The 14,397-nt window shown below is 39.8% G+C and overlaps 1 protein-coding gene across 1 annotated transcript in view; it reads right to left on the reverse strand.

Annotated features, from left to right (window-relative positions):
- grik3 (glutamate ionotropic receptor kainate type subunit 3) overlaps positions 1-14,397 on the reverse strand; it is a 183,100-nt gene that overhangs the window by 64,154 nt on the left and 104,549 nt on the right. Inside the window, exon 10 of the mRNA XM_067449379.1 lies at positions 4,093-4,296. Coding sequence (XP_067305480.1) covers positions 4,093-4,296 — 204 coding nt within the window. The remainder of the gene's footprint in view (positions 1-4,092; positions 4,297-14,397) is intronic.

The raw sequence follows: 14,397 nt of genomic DNA on the forward strand, positions 1-14,397 counted from the left end.
CTCAGCCTCATGTGGCAGGCCGAGGTCAGGTCCCAGAGCTTGTTTCTTAGTTTGCTTTTCAGGTCTGCTGATTCCAGATCAGCTTATCTATATAGACAGCAGCAAGAAGGGCACTCAGCCGCAAAATGAGTGCTCCTAAAAATACACACCGCACCTTCGATACTGTGCAGGCCATCTGATAAGGCTCAAGTATACTACACACCCAAATCCGTCCATTCAGCCCGAGGCTTAAAACATTTGACGAGAAACTAAAACTGGTCGAATTCTCAAGAGGGATATTTATAGAGAAGCAATGATTAAAAACACCATGAGATCACAGGAGTTGGTGTTGTGATAACTGTTACAAGTGAGCTTGTTTATTCATTTTGACACGTTCATAAGCGACGCCAAGCCCATTTGTTTCCACCTTTTCAGTGTATACCCGGCTATCAGTAAATGAAGATCTGGCAGCCCCGGTGCGAAAACACATTTGCCGTATCTGGTGTTACTTCTGATTGTGGGATGAGATAGCAGACGGTTTACACCTGGGCCCCGATGTCCAAAAGTAATCCGGATTCCGGCGTTCGGAAGGGATTAAAACTTTAAAATGGGTTGTTCAAAAGAAACCAGAGATTCTGAAATCAGATCTTTGGTTTTGATCTGGATCAAATCATCAGTTTATGTTGTTTCTTTTTTTAGTAAGATTGGGAAACGTTTGATCGAAAAAATAAAGATTATAATGATCCCAGCAGAAGGGTGGATTCAAGAACAGAAATACAACATTTGGATCATGTAACACACACACACACACACACACACACGCACATTCTTTCTTTTTTTCTATTATTTATTCATTTATTTGTTTTGCTTTTGATTAGTTCAACTTTTAAAGTATATTAGAAGTAGACATTGAAGCCCACAGTAAAGTAAAAAATAAGAGATTTTGGCACCATGAAGTAGTTTTTTAATCACTGTTTGTAAACTACTTTGGAACCACCAAAAGTTTTGTTGTGAGCCAATCCACAGTCTGAGAGAATGCAAAAGCACTGAACTAGATTATGGTGGTCATAGGTGACTCATTCAACTACAGATTCATTGGTAAAACCTCACAAAAAAAGTCCCATTAGTCACGGTTAGTCAACGCATTTATTAATATTAATTAACGATAAGCAATACATTTGTTATAGGTCCATAACATAAACCGATTTTTTAAATAAATGCTTTAGAAGTATTTTTAGTTCTTCGTTTCGTGTTATCTAGTGTAGTTAACTGATGTTAACAAACAGTACCTTATTGTAAAGTGTCCCAATTGATTTACTCTTAGCGATAGTTTTCATAAACCATGTCATTTTTATGAAACAAACACTCTATAAAAACTATATTACAAACACTATTCTTTGTTTTACTCAAGCTGCAAATCTTTTAAACATTCTTTGAAAACCGTAGCATGTGCTCATGAAGAAAGTAACACTAGCATTCGAAAACCATCACGATGTCATCACACCCAGTTATCGCCACAACACAGTTAACACAGTCATCACTGTGTCAACACTAGTATGCAAAATTGTTCACACACTATTCAGAACCTCACAATGTATAAAAATACAACAGACGAGTCCATTGGCTTCCAAAAAAGCCTTGAATTAGAGAAAAGGTACAGAAACATGAGAGCAAAGAGAATGTTTATCTGTGATAAAACTGTACGTAACCCTGCCCTTCCTAGGGCCCTGTGATTTCCGTGATGTGGGACATGTGCAGATTTAATGCAGATTTCATAATGCAGATTTCATAATGCAGATTTCATAATGCAGATTTCTGAGGCACGTTTTAGCTTCAGCAAGAACCAATGAGGTTCATTTGTAACCAATGTATAACCATTTTTTTTCCACACCGGATTGTATTGGTTTGATTGCATGTTTTTAGTTTTGAGAATTCTTTTCGTTTTTTTTTGGAAATGTGTCTTAGCAATTTAGGAAAGCTGTGCTTTCTTCAAGTCTTATGGTCATCTCCTTTCCTTTTTGCTCATTCAACAATGGCCCGACTACATGTTTAACATATCTATCGGTTTAGCTGACTCATCTGAACTCTGGGCTAGCCTATTATGACATGTATTTTTCTCAGTGCAATCCTCTGCGGTGTGTTTTTTTGTCCATATTGTTTTACTGCTCTGCTCCGCTCTACACTCATTAGGCTACTCTGTCTGACCGTGTCAGTGCGTCGGCAGCTCTCCTCTCAAATTATGCGGGGAGAACAGACATTATTGCTGTGAGGGAGTAAAGGGTTCGAGGCTACAGTCCTGAAAGCACAGCCTCATCTACAACCCTGTTTGGATTGAATAATTACCTCATGCATATGACACTGTCCCTCGAATCACTGAGGTGTGGTATACAAAACCATCGATAAGTTGAAATACAATTTCATTTTGATATTTCAAAAAGATTAACAGTAAGGATAATAGACTACCATTCAAAAGTTTGAGGTCGGATAGATGTTTAACTCTGGTTTTACAGACAAGGCTTAAGCTAGACCCAGACTAAAACGCATGTTTGTGCTGTATTAACTGAAAGCCTATCTTAAAATGTCTGTGTCATTGTTTTTTTTTCTCAAGACGCACAACAGTAAAATAAAAATGAAATTTCACAATTCAAAAGTCACAATTATAAAAGCTGCTTAATTGAACTAAGGCCTATTCCTGGCTTAATCTAACCCTGTCTGTGAAACCAGACCTTAAGGTTTTTTGTTTTGTTGAGTTTTTTTTTTAGGAAATCTGAATTTATTAGATCAAAATACAGTAAAAGCAGACATATTGTGAAATATGATGACAATTTAATTAGGCGAATATATATTAAAATCTAATTTATTCCTGTGATCCTGAATTTTCAGCATCATTACTCTTCAGTCTTCAGTGTCACATGATCCTTCAGAAATCATTCCAATATGATGATTTGGTGTAATATTTCTTAGTCACAAATATGCTGCCTCATAATTTTTGTGGAAACTAATACATTTTTCACAGGTTTCTTTGATCATGAACAGAAAGTAAAACAAAAAATTGAAACAGACTTTTGTTTTAACAATGTACAAATATTTACTGTCATTTTGATCAATTTAATATAGTATATCCTTGTAGAAAAGAAGAAAAAAAACAAGTATTTTCTCAATGACCCTAATTGTGTAACACGGTGCTTAGATATATTGTGCTGATGTTTGAAAACATTGAATCATATTTGCCTTTAAGCCTAAAAGTGCACCCCATGTGTTGATTTCCTTTGCAGGGGTAAATTTGCCTCTATAATTTGTGCCTTGCAGTATCTCAAAATTTGGACAGTAAGAATACTTACTTAATATGTTATCATATGAATGACAATCCATTAAAGTTGACAGCTATGGTCATCTTATACTTTTTCACCTCCAGCAATACACACACACACACACACCTATCTCCATTTTTTGACTCTTCCAGCCATAATCCCTTTGTTCCCCTCAAGGTGACTGCAATCGGGCCGGATCTGGCCAAAGCACAAGGAAGATTAAGTGCCGCTGCAGTAAGTCACCTCTCCCAACCCTTCCAGCACCTCGCCATTGACTCCCACCATATGACTTCCTCCACTAAATGCCACTTAAGCTATTACAGCTCTCCAGCCCCGGGCTTCTGGTGACCTCAGAGGGTGAGGACAGCGAGAGGGCGATGGGATGAGAAGCCAGCACAGCAGCGCCCGTTCCTGTGACAGGGCTTACACCCCCAGCCCGACAGCACTGAGACTTGAGAGAAAGGGCTCGGGGTACACTGAAGGGAATCAGCTTTCAGCATTGTCTAGTTCTGCTGACTCGGGAGAGGCGTTTAAACGTGTATTCGCTGTGGCAGCACTTGCCGCTGTGTCAATGTGATCCAGGTGTGTTCTGTCACCTTTGCGGCACGCGTTTTGTGAGCGGAAGCAGTATTGGAGTGAGCAACACGTTTAGTTAATTGCATTATTGTGTCATCTTGGCATTTTGTTTAGACATCAGGAAACGAGCAGAAAGGTGTTATTAAAGTGAAAGGCGAGATTAGTGATGCAGGTACATCTGAATCAGCAGAAATGTTATTTAACCGTTATGATGCTAAACACTTACGTGTTCCATGAGTTCCTTTATCATCCCATTCCACAGGCCTTTGTCATCTTGAAATCCATACTTTCCATCCTGCACCAGGTGGATCTCGTAGGAAAAACCCAGAATGCTGGCCAGCTCCTTAAGCAGGTCAATACAGAAGCCCTCAAAGCGGTCATTGCCGACGAGAGCCTTGTCAGACTTCTTTAGCATGACATATGGCTCCTCCTGTACAAAATACAAAATATCAACATGAGAAGCAGCTTCAGATGAGTTGAGATTTATCATTCTGTTGACTATACACCACTTCACGAGTACAACAACACTGACATTTGGCTCTATGGGTAAAATAAGATGTCTTTGAAATTACTCATCCCACAAAATGTAATGTTTTTACATGGTTCATGTTCAAATTGCAGTGAGCACCAAAAGAAATGGCAATTTGTTTGTCTGAATGGCCTGAGACAGCAACAGTGGGTGCGTTTACATGCACGTTCTTAAGCCGATTATGCCTAATAAGCCGACAATGAAACTGGTCATGTAAACGCGGTAACCCGTTTTCTTTTAACGGTGTAAGGTCATGAACTAGCCTGACAAGCCTGACCCACATCAGGATGTTTAGTCTGGAAACTCACCACTGAAGGCTCAATCTGAGGGGCGGATAAACGGTTGTCTTTCAAACTCCCTCTGCTCGCGATAGGATAGCGCTACAACCAACCAGAGCAACGAAGGTGAAGCGGAGCTAGCTGATAGATTAAACATTCACCGTATCCGGTCGGCTAAACTCAGAACACATCTTCCCTTTTTAAGAATGACTTCAGTGCCGTTCTTTGTTCTTTTCTCAGAGAAAAGCTTAACTCCAAGTCTTCCAGAGTCGCGGTCAGAGCTGGAAGTCGCCAGTTTCTGTGTTTACTAGAAGCACGCAAACGCAACTCGGCCGTCGTCATTATGGCCCCGCCCACCGACTCTATACATGATGTGATTGGGCCGTCCAGATTGTGAGGAATACTGCTTAGAAGGGTATTGAGAGTTCCTAGACGAAACTTGCGGGCAAATTAAATTTGCTGCCGCTAGGGTGCGTCTAGATTTCTAGGCTAGTCATAAACGGCATAAGCATAAAACAGTCGGGACAGATGGTTTTTTGCCTGTTACCCCGATTTCACGCGGCATGGAAACGCATTAACCTGCTTTCTGTCGGCTTATTGAAGTGCGCATGTGTGATAGGTGACAAAAATGCAAACTAAGAGGAGATTAAACGCATCCAGACAGAGCGAGCTTGCTTTTTGCATTAAAATAAGGACATATATCACAAACGCAGACTCGTTTAATGCCCAAAAAATGGTAAAGATGTGTTTTCATCTCATTCAGCAGATCTCTCAGAAAAAAAGGTACAGTGCTGTCAATGGGGCAGTACCCTAAGGTACAAAAGTGAAAAGGTACATCTCTGCACCTTACTCACCCCTAAATTGTACATATTAGTACCTTAAACGGTACATATTAGTACTTTAAGAGTGTGAATTAGTACCTTAAAGGTACATAGTAGTACCTTTTCGGTTTTATACCTTAGGGTACCGCCCCAGTGACAGCAATGCACCTTTTTTTCTGACAATGGAAGTAGAAGAGGTTCAGTCAAAACGCTGTGTCTGGAACTGCATGAGGGATAATATGAGCGCTGGGTGCTGAACTGCCTCAAACCAGTTTCAAGCTGGTTTGAAAACAGTAATTATTATTTTTTGAAATTCTACATGGCACTCAAAGTGGCATAGAAAAGTACAATGTACCATTGTATGATCCTAAACCCACAGAAAAAAGCTGTCACTGGGGCGGTACCCTTTCCAAAGGTACTAATATGAACTCTTTAGGTACTAATCTGCACCATTTATGGATAAACAATGTACAAAGATGTAGCTTTTGAGACATCTATTATACCTTTATACCTGAGAGTGTATAACATTTCCTTATAAATTTCACTTTTTTCTACATTCTAAGTCATGATTTGTTGGAAAACATCAATGAAAAATTTGTTATGCATCCTATTGTTATTTTCTGAAAACCTAGACCTTATTTTTCTCCGATGTTCGCTGACAATCTGTGTTGGTCATTATTTTGTCATGCCTCCTGCATTTCCTCACAATGAAGAAAGCTGTGCATGAAAGACCCCAATATGATGCTGGGATTGGCTCATACAGGAGAGCTGGCATAAGGTACTCAAATGTTGGCTAGAGAGTGGGAATGAGAGAAAGCACATCCACAACCCTGGAGACATTGGTCCTGAGGGGCTCTCAAAACTGAAGCGCTGCCCTGTTCTGCTGAGCCACAGTGATAAGCCCATTCTACCCTGGGATGTTTACGAATAAAACATGTGGGCTGGAGATGTGATGTACACAGCACACCTTCTATAACCCAGACATTCCAAACATGTACATCCCATATCCACAATAACAGGCTTGATGGGAAGGCAGTTCCAGGAAAAGTGGTAACATTGGCCAAACCAGTTGTCATCATCATGTTACGATACACTAGAGCCATTCCCAACATCTATACACTCTATAGATGAACACCTGGGGGTTCAGGTTTTTTTTTTTTTTGTGTGTGTTACCCAAATCCTGGGTCAGGCGTAACAACCCAGTGATTGGGTAGTTTTTGTGTTACCCAAATCCTGGGTCAGACCAAACAACCCAGTGTTTGGGTAGTTTTTGTTACACAGATCCTGGGTCAGACATATTAACCCAGTGTTTGAGTAGATTTTGTGTTACTCAGATCCTGGGTCAGACGTAAGAAAAACAGTGTTTGGGTAGTTTATGTTAGCATCCTGGGTCAGACATAACCCAGTGTTTGGGTAGTTTTTGTGTTACCCAGATCCTGGGTCAGACGTAACAACCCAGTATTGGGTAGTTTTTGTGTTACTCAGATCCTGGGTCAGACGTAACAACCCAGTATTGGGTAGTTTTTGTGTTACTCAGATCCTGGGTCAGATGTAACAACCCAGTGTTTGGGTAGTTTTTGTGTTACTCAGATCCTGGGTCAGACGTAACAACCCAGTGTTTGGGTAGTTTTTGTGTTACTCAGATCCTGGGTCAGACGTAACAACCCAGTGTTTGGGTAGTTTTTGTGTTACTCAGATCCTGGGTCAGACATAACAACCCAGTGTTTGGGTAGTTTTTGTGTTACTCAGATCCTGGGTCAGACGTAACACATAACTTTTGTTGTGTACCCATGAAAATCTTTGCTAAATCCTGGCTGTAATAATCCAGCTTACAGATGGCTCCCGAAGTGCATAAACTTGTTCAATATCTGTCTATATCTTTGCTGTTGGGCCTGGACCAGATTCTGCAACATCCGCAATGATGTTAAGTGCAATACCTCACTGCAGAGATCACCACCTAGTCCTCTTATACCACATATGATTGATATGCCCTTCAAGAGAATTGGAAAGGCATCTGACGGGGATGCTGCCAAAACTAGAATATATCTTTTAAATTGAAAATTATACCACCTAATCTACGGATGTGTTCCCATTACAACACTGAAATACTGTTATTACGGAACCATGTAAGTATCCCAGCTTGTGCAGGTTGCTGTACTTCAGCGTCCCATTTACAAACAGATGGTTTAGTGGAAGTGTTTAATCAGACATAACAACTCAAGCCTTAAAACATTCAAGACATTCCCAAGGAGCGATCAGACAAACAGTCTTTGCCTTTTTATATGCAGAGAAGAAGAAACAGTAGCATGGCAAACAGCATCCCATCATCAAACTGTTCATTTCTGACTTATTGGTATTGTCCATTCATATATTCTGACGGTAGGGACGCATGGCCTAAAACATTTACCAATTAGGGGTGCATTCCCCAAATCCATGGTCGCAAGTTCTGTCGTTATTAATAGAGTTCAATGAAACTTGTGACCATAGCTGGCTAACAATGCCTTTGGGAAACGTACCCCAGGCTGGGACTGAAAGTAAAATGAGCGGAACCAGTAATGTACACAACTGTGCATGCGATTTGTGAGGTCTTCAAATGCAAGTGATATGTCACATCAGAAGTTTTATTCTGCACTCAGAATGGCTTCTGCTAAATGTTGACGGGTTATTGAGAAGGAAATTCAGTGGATAAGTCCTTGAAGAATCAGACACCTTGACCTGTGCCGTTTTTCGTAATGGATACAGATAAAGATGTTTTAATGAAGCATTATGTCAGCATCAGTAGTTATACAGTTATTTCAGGATTGCTCTATTTATTGCTTGCAGTACTTCTGATCAGACTCACTCAAGGTGACCTTCACTATCTGGGTTTCATCAAACACACTGTGACACCTTTCTAGCCCTGACATCATTTTACATGTTTTGCTAGAAATGACAGAATAACATGACACAATACAGACTGGACAGAAAATGCCAAGATATTCAGCTGGCAGGAGAAAAGAGGACTAACACTCCTGCATGTTCATCCTTGGATTGAAAATGAGAATCAGTTTCATTGCAATTTCTTTGCCCTGTCCAGACTCCTTAATAATAACAGATGCTTTACAGCGTTGTGAACAATCTTTCAAGTGGGATCTGTCAAGATCTGGGATCTGTGCGTTTTGAAAAGACATGGGTTTTCCACAACTGCAGAATATATAATACATTTAAGACCAGGGCTAGTTGTCACAAAAAGTTTATATCTCAATTAATATTTCAGCACTGAAACTAAGTGGGAAGATTTTGAGTCAGTTACATAAATAGTCAAATTACACAAATCCTCTTAACATGAACTGTTTTTGCTCAATGGCTAGTGGTTTTCCAAAGTTATTAGCCACTCAGCATTTTCACTGGCCAAAATGTTGTTGTTGGTTGTATATAAATGACCACTGTACACATCTCAATCAAGTCTACATGAACAATGCATGCCATGTTTAGCTCTGATAATGTGTTGGGTAAAGCTCCTTAATCAGAGGAACACAACAGTTGTTTGTATGAAAAAAAAATACAATAATTCTCAAGCAATATTCTCATCAGTGGTCTATTAGGTATTAAATATTTAAATCTAGCATATTTTGCATACAGTACAATAGCCTAGTGAAATACATATCCATATTTGCATGTGATATATATATTTTTTAAATAATTGAAGTCAATAAGCTCTTCAAATGCTATTGAAGCTAGAAACGTGTATACCAATGTCATATGTAACTTTAGAGACGGCCCCACCTGAATGCGCAAATATCAAACTTTATGCTAGTCTCATCAGATGTGCTATGGTTCTTCTGTGATCTTTGTTTGAGACTTTTTTCACTGCTGAAATAGAGCAAAAACAGTCAATCACTAGCCTGACAAGCCAGACCCACATCAAGATGTTTGGTCTGGAAACTCACCATTGACAGCTCAATCCGAGGGGCGGATAAACGGTTGTCTTTGAAACTCCCTCTGCACGCGATAGGATAGCGTTACAACCAACCAGAGCAACAAAGGTGAAGCGGAGCTCGTTGATAGATTAAACATTCACCGTATCCGGTCGACAAAACTCTGAACACATCTTCCCTTTTTAAGAATGACTTCAGTGCCGTTCTTTGTTCTTTTCTCAGAGAAAAGCTTAACTCCAAGTCTTCCAGAGTCGCGGTCAAAGCTGATTCGAAAGACCGCCGTTCGCCAGTTTCTGTCTTTACTAGAAGCACGCAAACACAACTCGGCCATCGTCATTATGGCCCCGCCCACCAACTCTATACACGCTTTGATTGGCCCGGCAAGAGTTTGGCGATTACAGCTCAGAAGGGTATTGAGAGTTGCTGGACGACACTCGCAGATTCAATTTGCTGCCACTAGGGTGCGTCTAGATTTCTAGGCTAGTCAATCACTGTATGATGAATGAATCTCAGATTCAACACACACATCTGTGCCGTGTAGTTTACGATAAGAGTGCCGATTTAAGCAAGTGAGTGCGCTCTGAACACAACTCCAGCGTTTCAGCAATGACTAATCTTGAACGCTTCAGATTTAGACATTACATTCATTAGCTCAACAGACTCCTGTTTGATTTTTTGATTATAACAGATGCCCTTTAAGAAGTCTAGAATAAATTTCAACCAGCCAAAGTGGCTAGTTGGAGTGACTGTGTTACACGCCACTGCTGAAATCCACCTGCATATGGCAGGTTGGTATCCAACGCCTTCTTAAAAAATGTCATAAAATCCGAATGAGAATTGGAATATATCTTCAGGCACAGTTTATCTATGTAATGAGGCTACAATTTAAACAAAAACTGAACTGTGTTCTTGGGTCATGAAAATTCAGTTTCATGTCTTTTTTTATCTTTACATTTTAAAAGTTCTAATCTTAATCGTAAGTTCCATCTAAAATCCACTGATGAGCCAAAACATTATGACCAGTCACAGGTGAATCATTGGTCATCTAATAAGGTCACATGTTGAGGTCTGGGTTGATTAGATGGTAAGCAGACAGTCAGTTCCCATTATCAATGTGTTGAATGAAGGAGAAATGGCCAGGAATGATAATCTGAGTGACTTTGACAAGAGCCACATTGTTGTGGCAAGGCGACTGGGTCACAGTACTTGGGCATCCACATGGGCAAAAAAGGCTATCCCATCGGGTCCAAGCCAACAGAAGGTCTACTGTGTCACAAGTCACAAAATTGTAATGATGGTTATGGGAGAAAAGTGTCAGACTGCTGCATATGGCACCGTGGACCAATCAGAGTGCCTATGAGGCCCCCTGTCCACTGCCAAAAGTGCCTACAATGAGCGCACAAGCATCAGAACTAGACTTTGGAGCAGCTGGTCCAATGAATCTTGTTTTCTTTTACATCACATGGACGGACGTGTACGCGTGTCCATTTACCTGGGTAAGTGACAACACCAGGATCCCTGTGGCATGAGGACAAGCCGGTGGAAGGAGTGTGACGCTCTGGACAATGTTTTGCTGGGAAACCCTGGGTTCGATCATTCATTCGGCCTTCAATTTAACATATGACAGCTGCCTAAAGACCAGGTACACACCCCATGATAATGGTGGCATTGGCCTCTTTCAGCAGGATAATGCACACTTTTCTCAGTTTTGGTTTGAGGAACATGATGAAAAGTTCAAGATCTTACCCTGGCTTCCACATTCTCCAGATCTCAATCCATTTTGGCGATCTACGGCTGCTGTACAGTGGTCATTAGTTCTGTGTCGTGTGCTCCTGTCTTCTGTCTTGACCCCACCCCTCTTGTTATCTCATTATTGGTTCATTTGCCACACCTGTTCTCCCTCATTTCCTGCTTGATTAGTCACCCTTCACATTCTCATTGTGTCTTCAATCCTGTGCTGGTTCATTATCGTTGGTATGTTGGATGTCTTCTATTCCCTGTTTCGATGCTAGCTGTTCCTGCTCCTTGTGTTTAGTTTATTTCAAGTTTGGTTCCCCCCTTGTTGTGTTGTGTTTTATATTTTGTTATTTAATAAAGATTTCTTCAACTTCTTCCTGCATTCGAGTCCTCTGTCCATTTCCCCATATCGAGCCGTGAGAACGGAAGCTAGGGTTGGGTACTGAACTCTGTATTTTTAAGAGCACCAACCGAATTACGTCGCTACTACAGAGTGCCAAGTAACATTAAATCAATGTCGGCTCATTGAACTCAAGTAGCTAGTAGTCTACTATTTACTGGTAAATATTACAGACAATGGCAGACAGAGAACAAGGCAGCTCTGGCATAATGTCAATAACACTTCTATAAATGACTTACACTTTCTTTACAGTTAATGAGGTAAACATCCCTAAAATAAAGAATTTCAGATACAGGTGAAGAGTACCCAACCCTGACAGTGGCTCCACCACGCAACCTACAGGACTTTAAGGATCTGTTGCAAACGAGACAGGACATATTCAGGGCTCTTGTAGAGTCCAGGCCTCGGCGGGTCGGCTGTCTGGGCAACACACGGAGAACCGACAGCATATTAGGAGGCAGGAGATCATAATGTTTTGGCTCATCATTGAATGTGCTTATAGAGTTTAAACTGACTGGAGTTAAAAGTGTGACAACTAGCCCTAGTGTCCCCAATGAATACTTTATTTAAAAAAAAAAATCTTTGTTGACATGAGATCTTCTCATATAAAGTATTTTTAAATGTTTTAATATAAAATAAATTATGATTGAACAGATACAGAATGAAACAAAGCATAACTTTGTAGAAGCTGTCCAATTATCTTGATCAAAAAGTCAAAAAGCTGCTCCCTCTTTTTTTCCGCATGAGCAGTACCTAAAAGGAAAACGGTTACATGGAGTAACTAAAGAAGTTAATAAAAGCAGGAACGTATTGATTCCTTCATCATTTCAGCAATGGCAACAGACAACAGACAAAAAGTTTATGCATTTGTACTTGCAATAATATGATCATAATTTAGATAAGGGTGATGGGCAAACTTTTTCTCAGCACCTGTTTGTCATATTTCTGAAGGAGATTTTAGGATGTTGAAACACCATAATTTATATCTGTCACAATGGCGCAAGGTTATTATTATTCATTCATATTCAGGGAATTTTTTTTTTTTTTTTTTGACTGACCCTTATTCAATAGCCCAGTTTAATGCTTAAAAAAAAGCATCGCCACTAGAAAATCGCTGATTATATCCTATCAAGACCTTAACTCATAATTATAGCCCTGCAGCTCAATCCACGTTTAATAACAGTGTTTATCCCTGTTGATAACTCATATGCTTGTCCAAAATAAGTCCACAGATGCTGTTGTCAGTACCACAAAATCCCAAAACAATTCAGCGACACACATAAATGCTGCCCTCAGGGCGTCTGCGAGAATGCAGCGCTGAGTGGAACACACGTTTATTTTAAGACATGTCGTTTGTGCTATTATCTGGCAAATGACATTGGGTAAAGCAGAATTTCACCCAGCATGCATCTGCCTGTAACAGCAATAAGTTAAGGCCACGCGTCTATAATACATCTCTGGAAATATCTTATGGAGGGAAACAAATTGGACTGGGTCAGTGGCTTTCTATAATAAGTGAGCTGATGGAATAAAGGAAGCTGTGCTAGGGTTAGTCGTACAAGCTTATTACTTATTTTTAGGACTGTCAGTCAATCAAAATTTGTAATCAAATCAGTTGCATCATTGGCTTATTAAATAACCCACTGACTTGCAGTTAACAGCATATAATCAATATTTGCGAATGTTTAATCTATCAACAAGCTCTGTTTCACCTTCGTTGCTCTGGTTGGTTGTAGCGCTATCCTATCGCGTGCAGAGGGAGTTTAAAAGACAACCGTTTATCCGCCCCTCAGATTGAGCTGTCAATGGTGAGTTTCCAGACCAAACATCTTGATGTGGGTCTGGCTTGTCAGGCTAATTGCCGACACCACAGGAGCAGGAATATTAGGCTGCTGTTACTTTAAGACCGAACGCATGGACCGAATATACTAACACGTCTGGTTTCTTTCTCAACTGTTCTCTTAAGTCATAGCCGAGAGAATACTTTGCCGAGATGGGTATTTTAACATAATTCCCAAACAGCAACAAAGTGCCGGTCCAGATCCGGGCCACATCTTGAATGTGTGGATTCAGCGTGTACTGAAGTCATTCAGATGTGGGCTAGATCATTTTTTTTTTTTTTTTTTACTTGAGTAAGTTTTACAAGTAAAAAATACTACATTTTTAATGTAGTTAAGTATTAAAGCTAAGAAAACAACAACTTGTATTTATGAAATGGAGTGAAGTAAAAGTATGATGCATACTATGCTTTGGATTGTCGTGAAGTAAAAGTTTTCCAAAGAAAAACACTGATAAAGTATACTTAAAATGTAGAAAGTAAAATTACTCCACTACTCTCCACCTCTGGTTTTGTGTGTGTGTGTGTGTGTGTGTCCATTCAAGCGTTAGGGAATGCAAAAGAGGAATCTACTCAGTGTTCAGCACACAAGGCCCGATTTGTTCATCTTCTTTCATGTTTAAAATCAACGTTACAAAGTTACAAATGAAAACCAGAAGTTGCTAAATGTATCAACAGTTGACACAAACAACACAAGTTTGCATTTTTTATCCAAACTCTTCTTTCAATTATAATGACGAAAATATTAGAAAAAGCAGTTCCTATTTAAAAGGAATAAAGTGTTTATTAAGTATGATTAGGAGTAGATCTTTAGGGACAAGTATAAGGCAGAATCCATTTATGATTTTCATTAATATAATCATATACACTGAATCTCTTGCTCTTTCTGCAAACTGTTTTATAATGTACTATAATACACTGAGATCTGGATCTGCACTAAAGAACTAATTACACTATAGTGCAAAGAAAACACAGCTGTTTTCACTAGGGTAGATCGAATATAACACAATTT

Source organism: Pseudorasbora parva, chromosome 7, assembly GCF_024679245.1.
Source record: "Pseudorasbora parva isolate DD20220531a chromosome 7, ASM2467924v1, whole genome shotgun sequence".
NCBI lineage: Eukaryota > Metazoa > Chordata > Actinopteri > Cypriniformes > Gobionidae > Pseudorasbora > Pseudorasbora parva.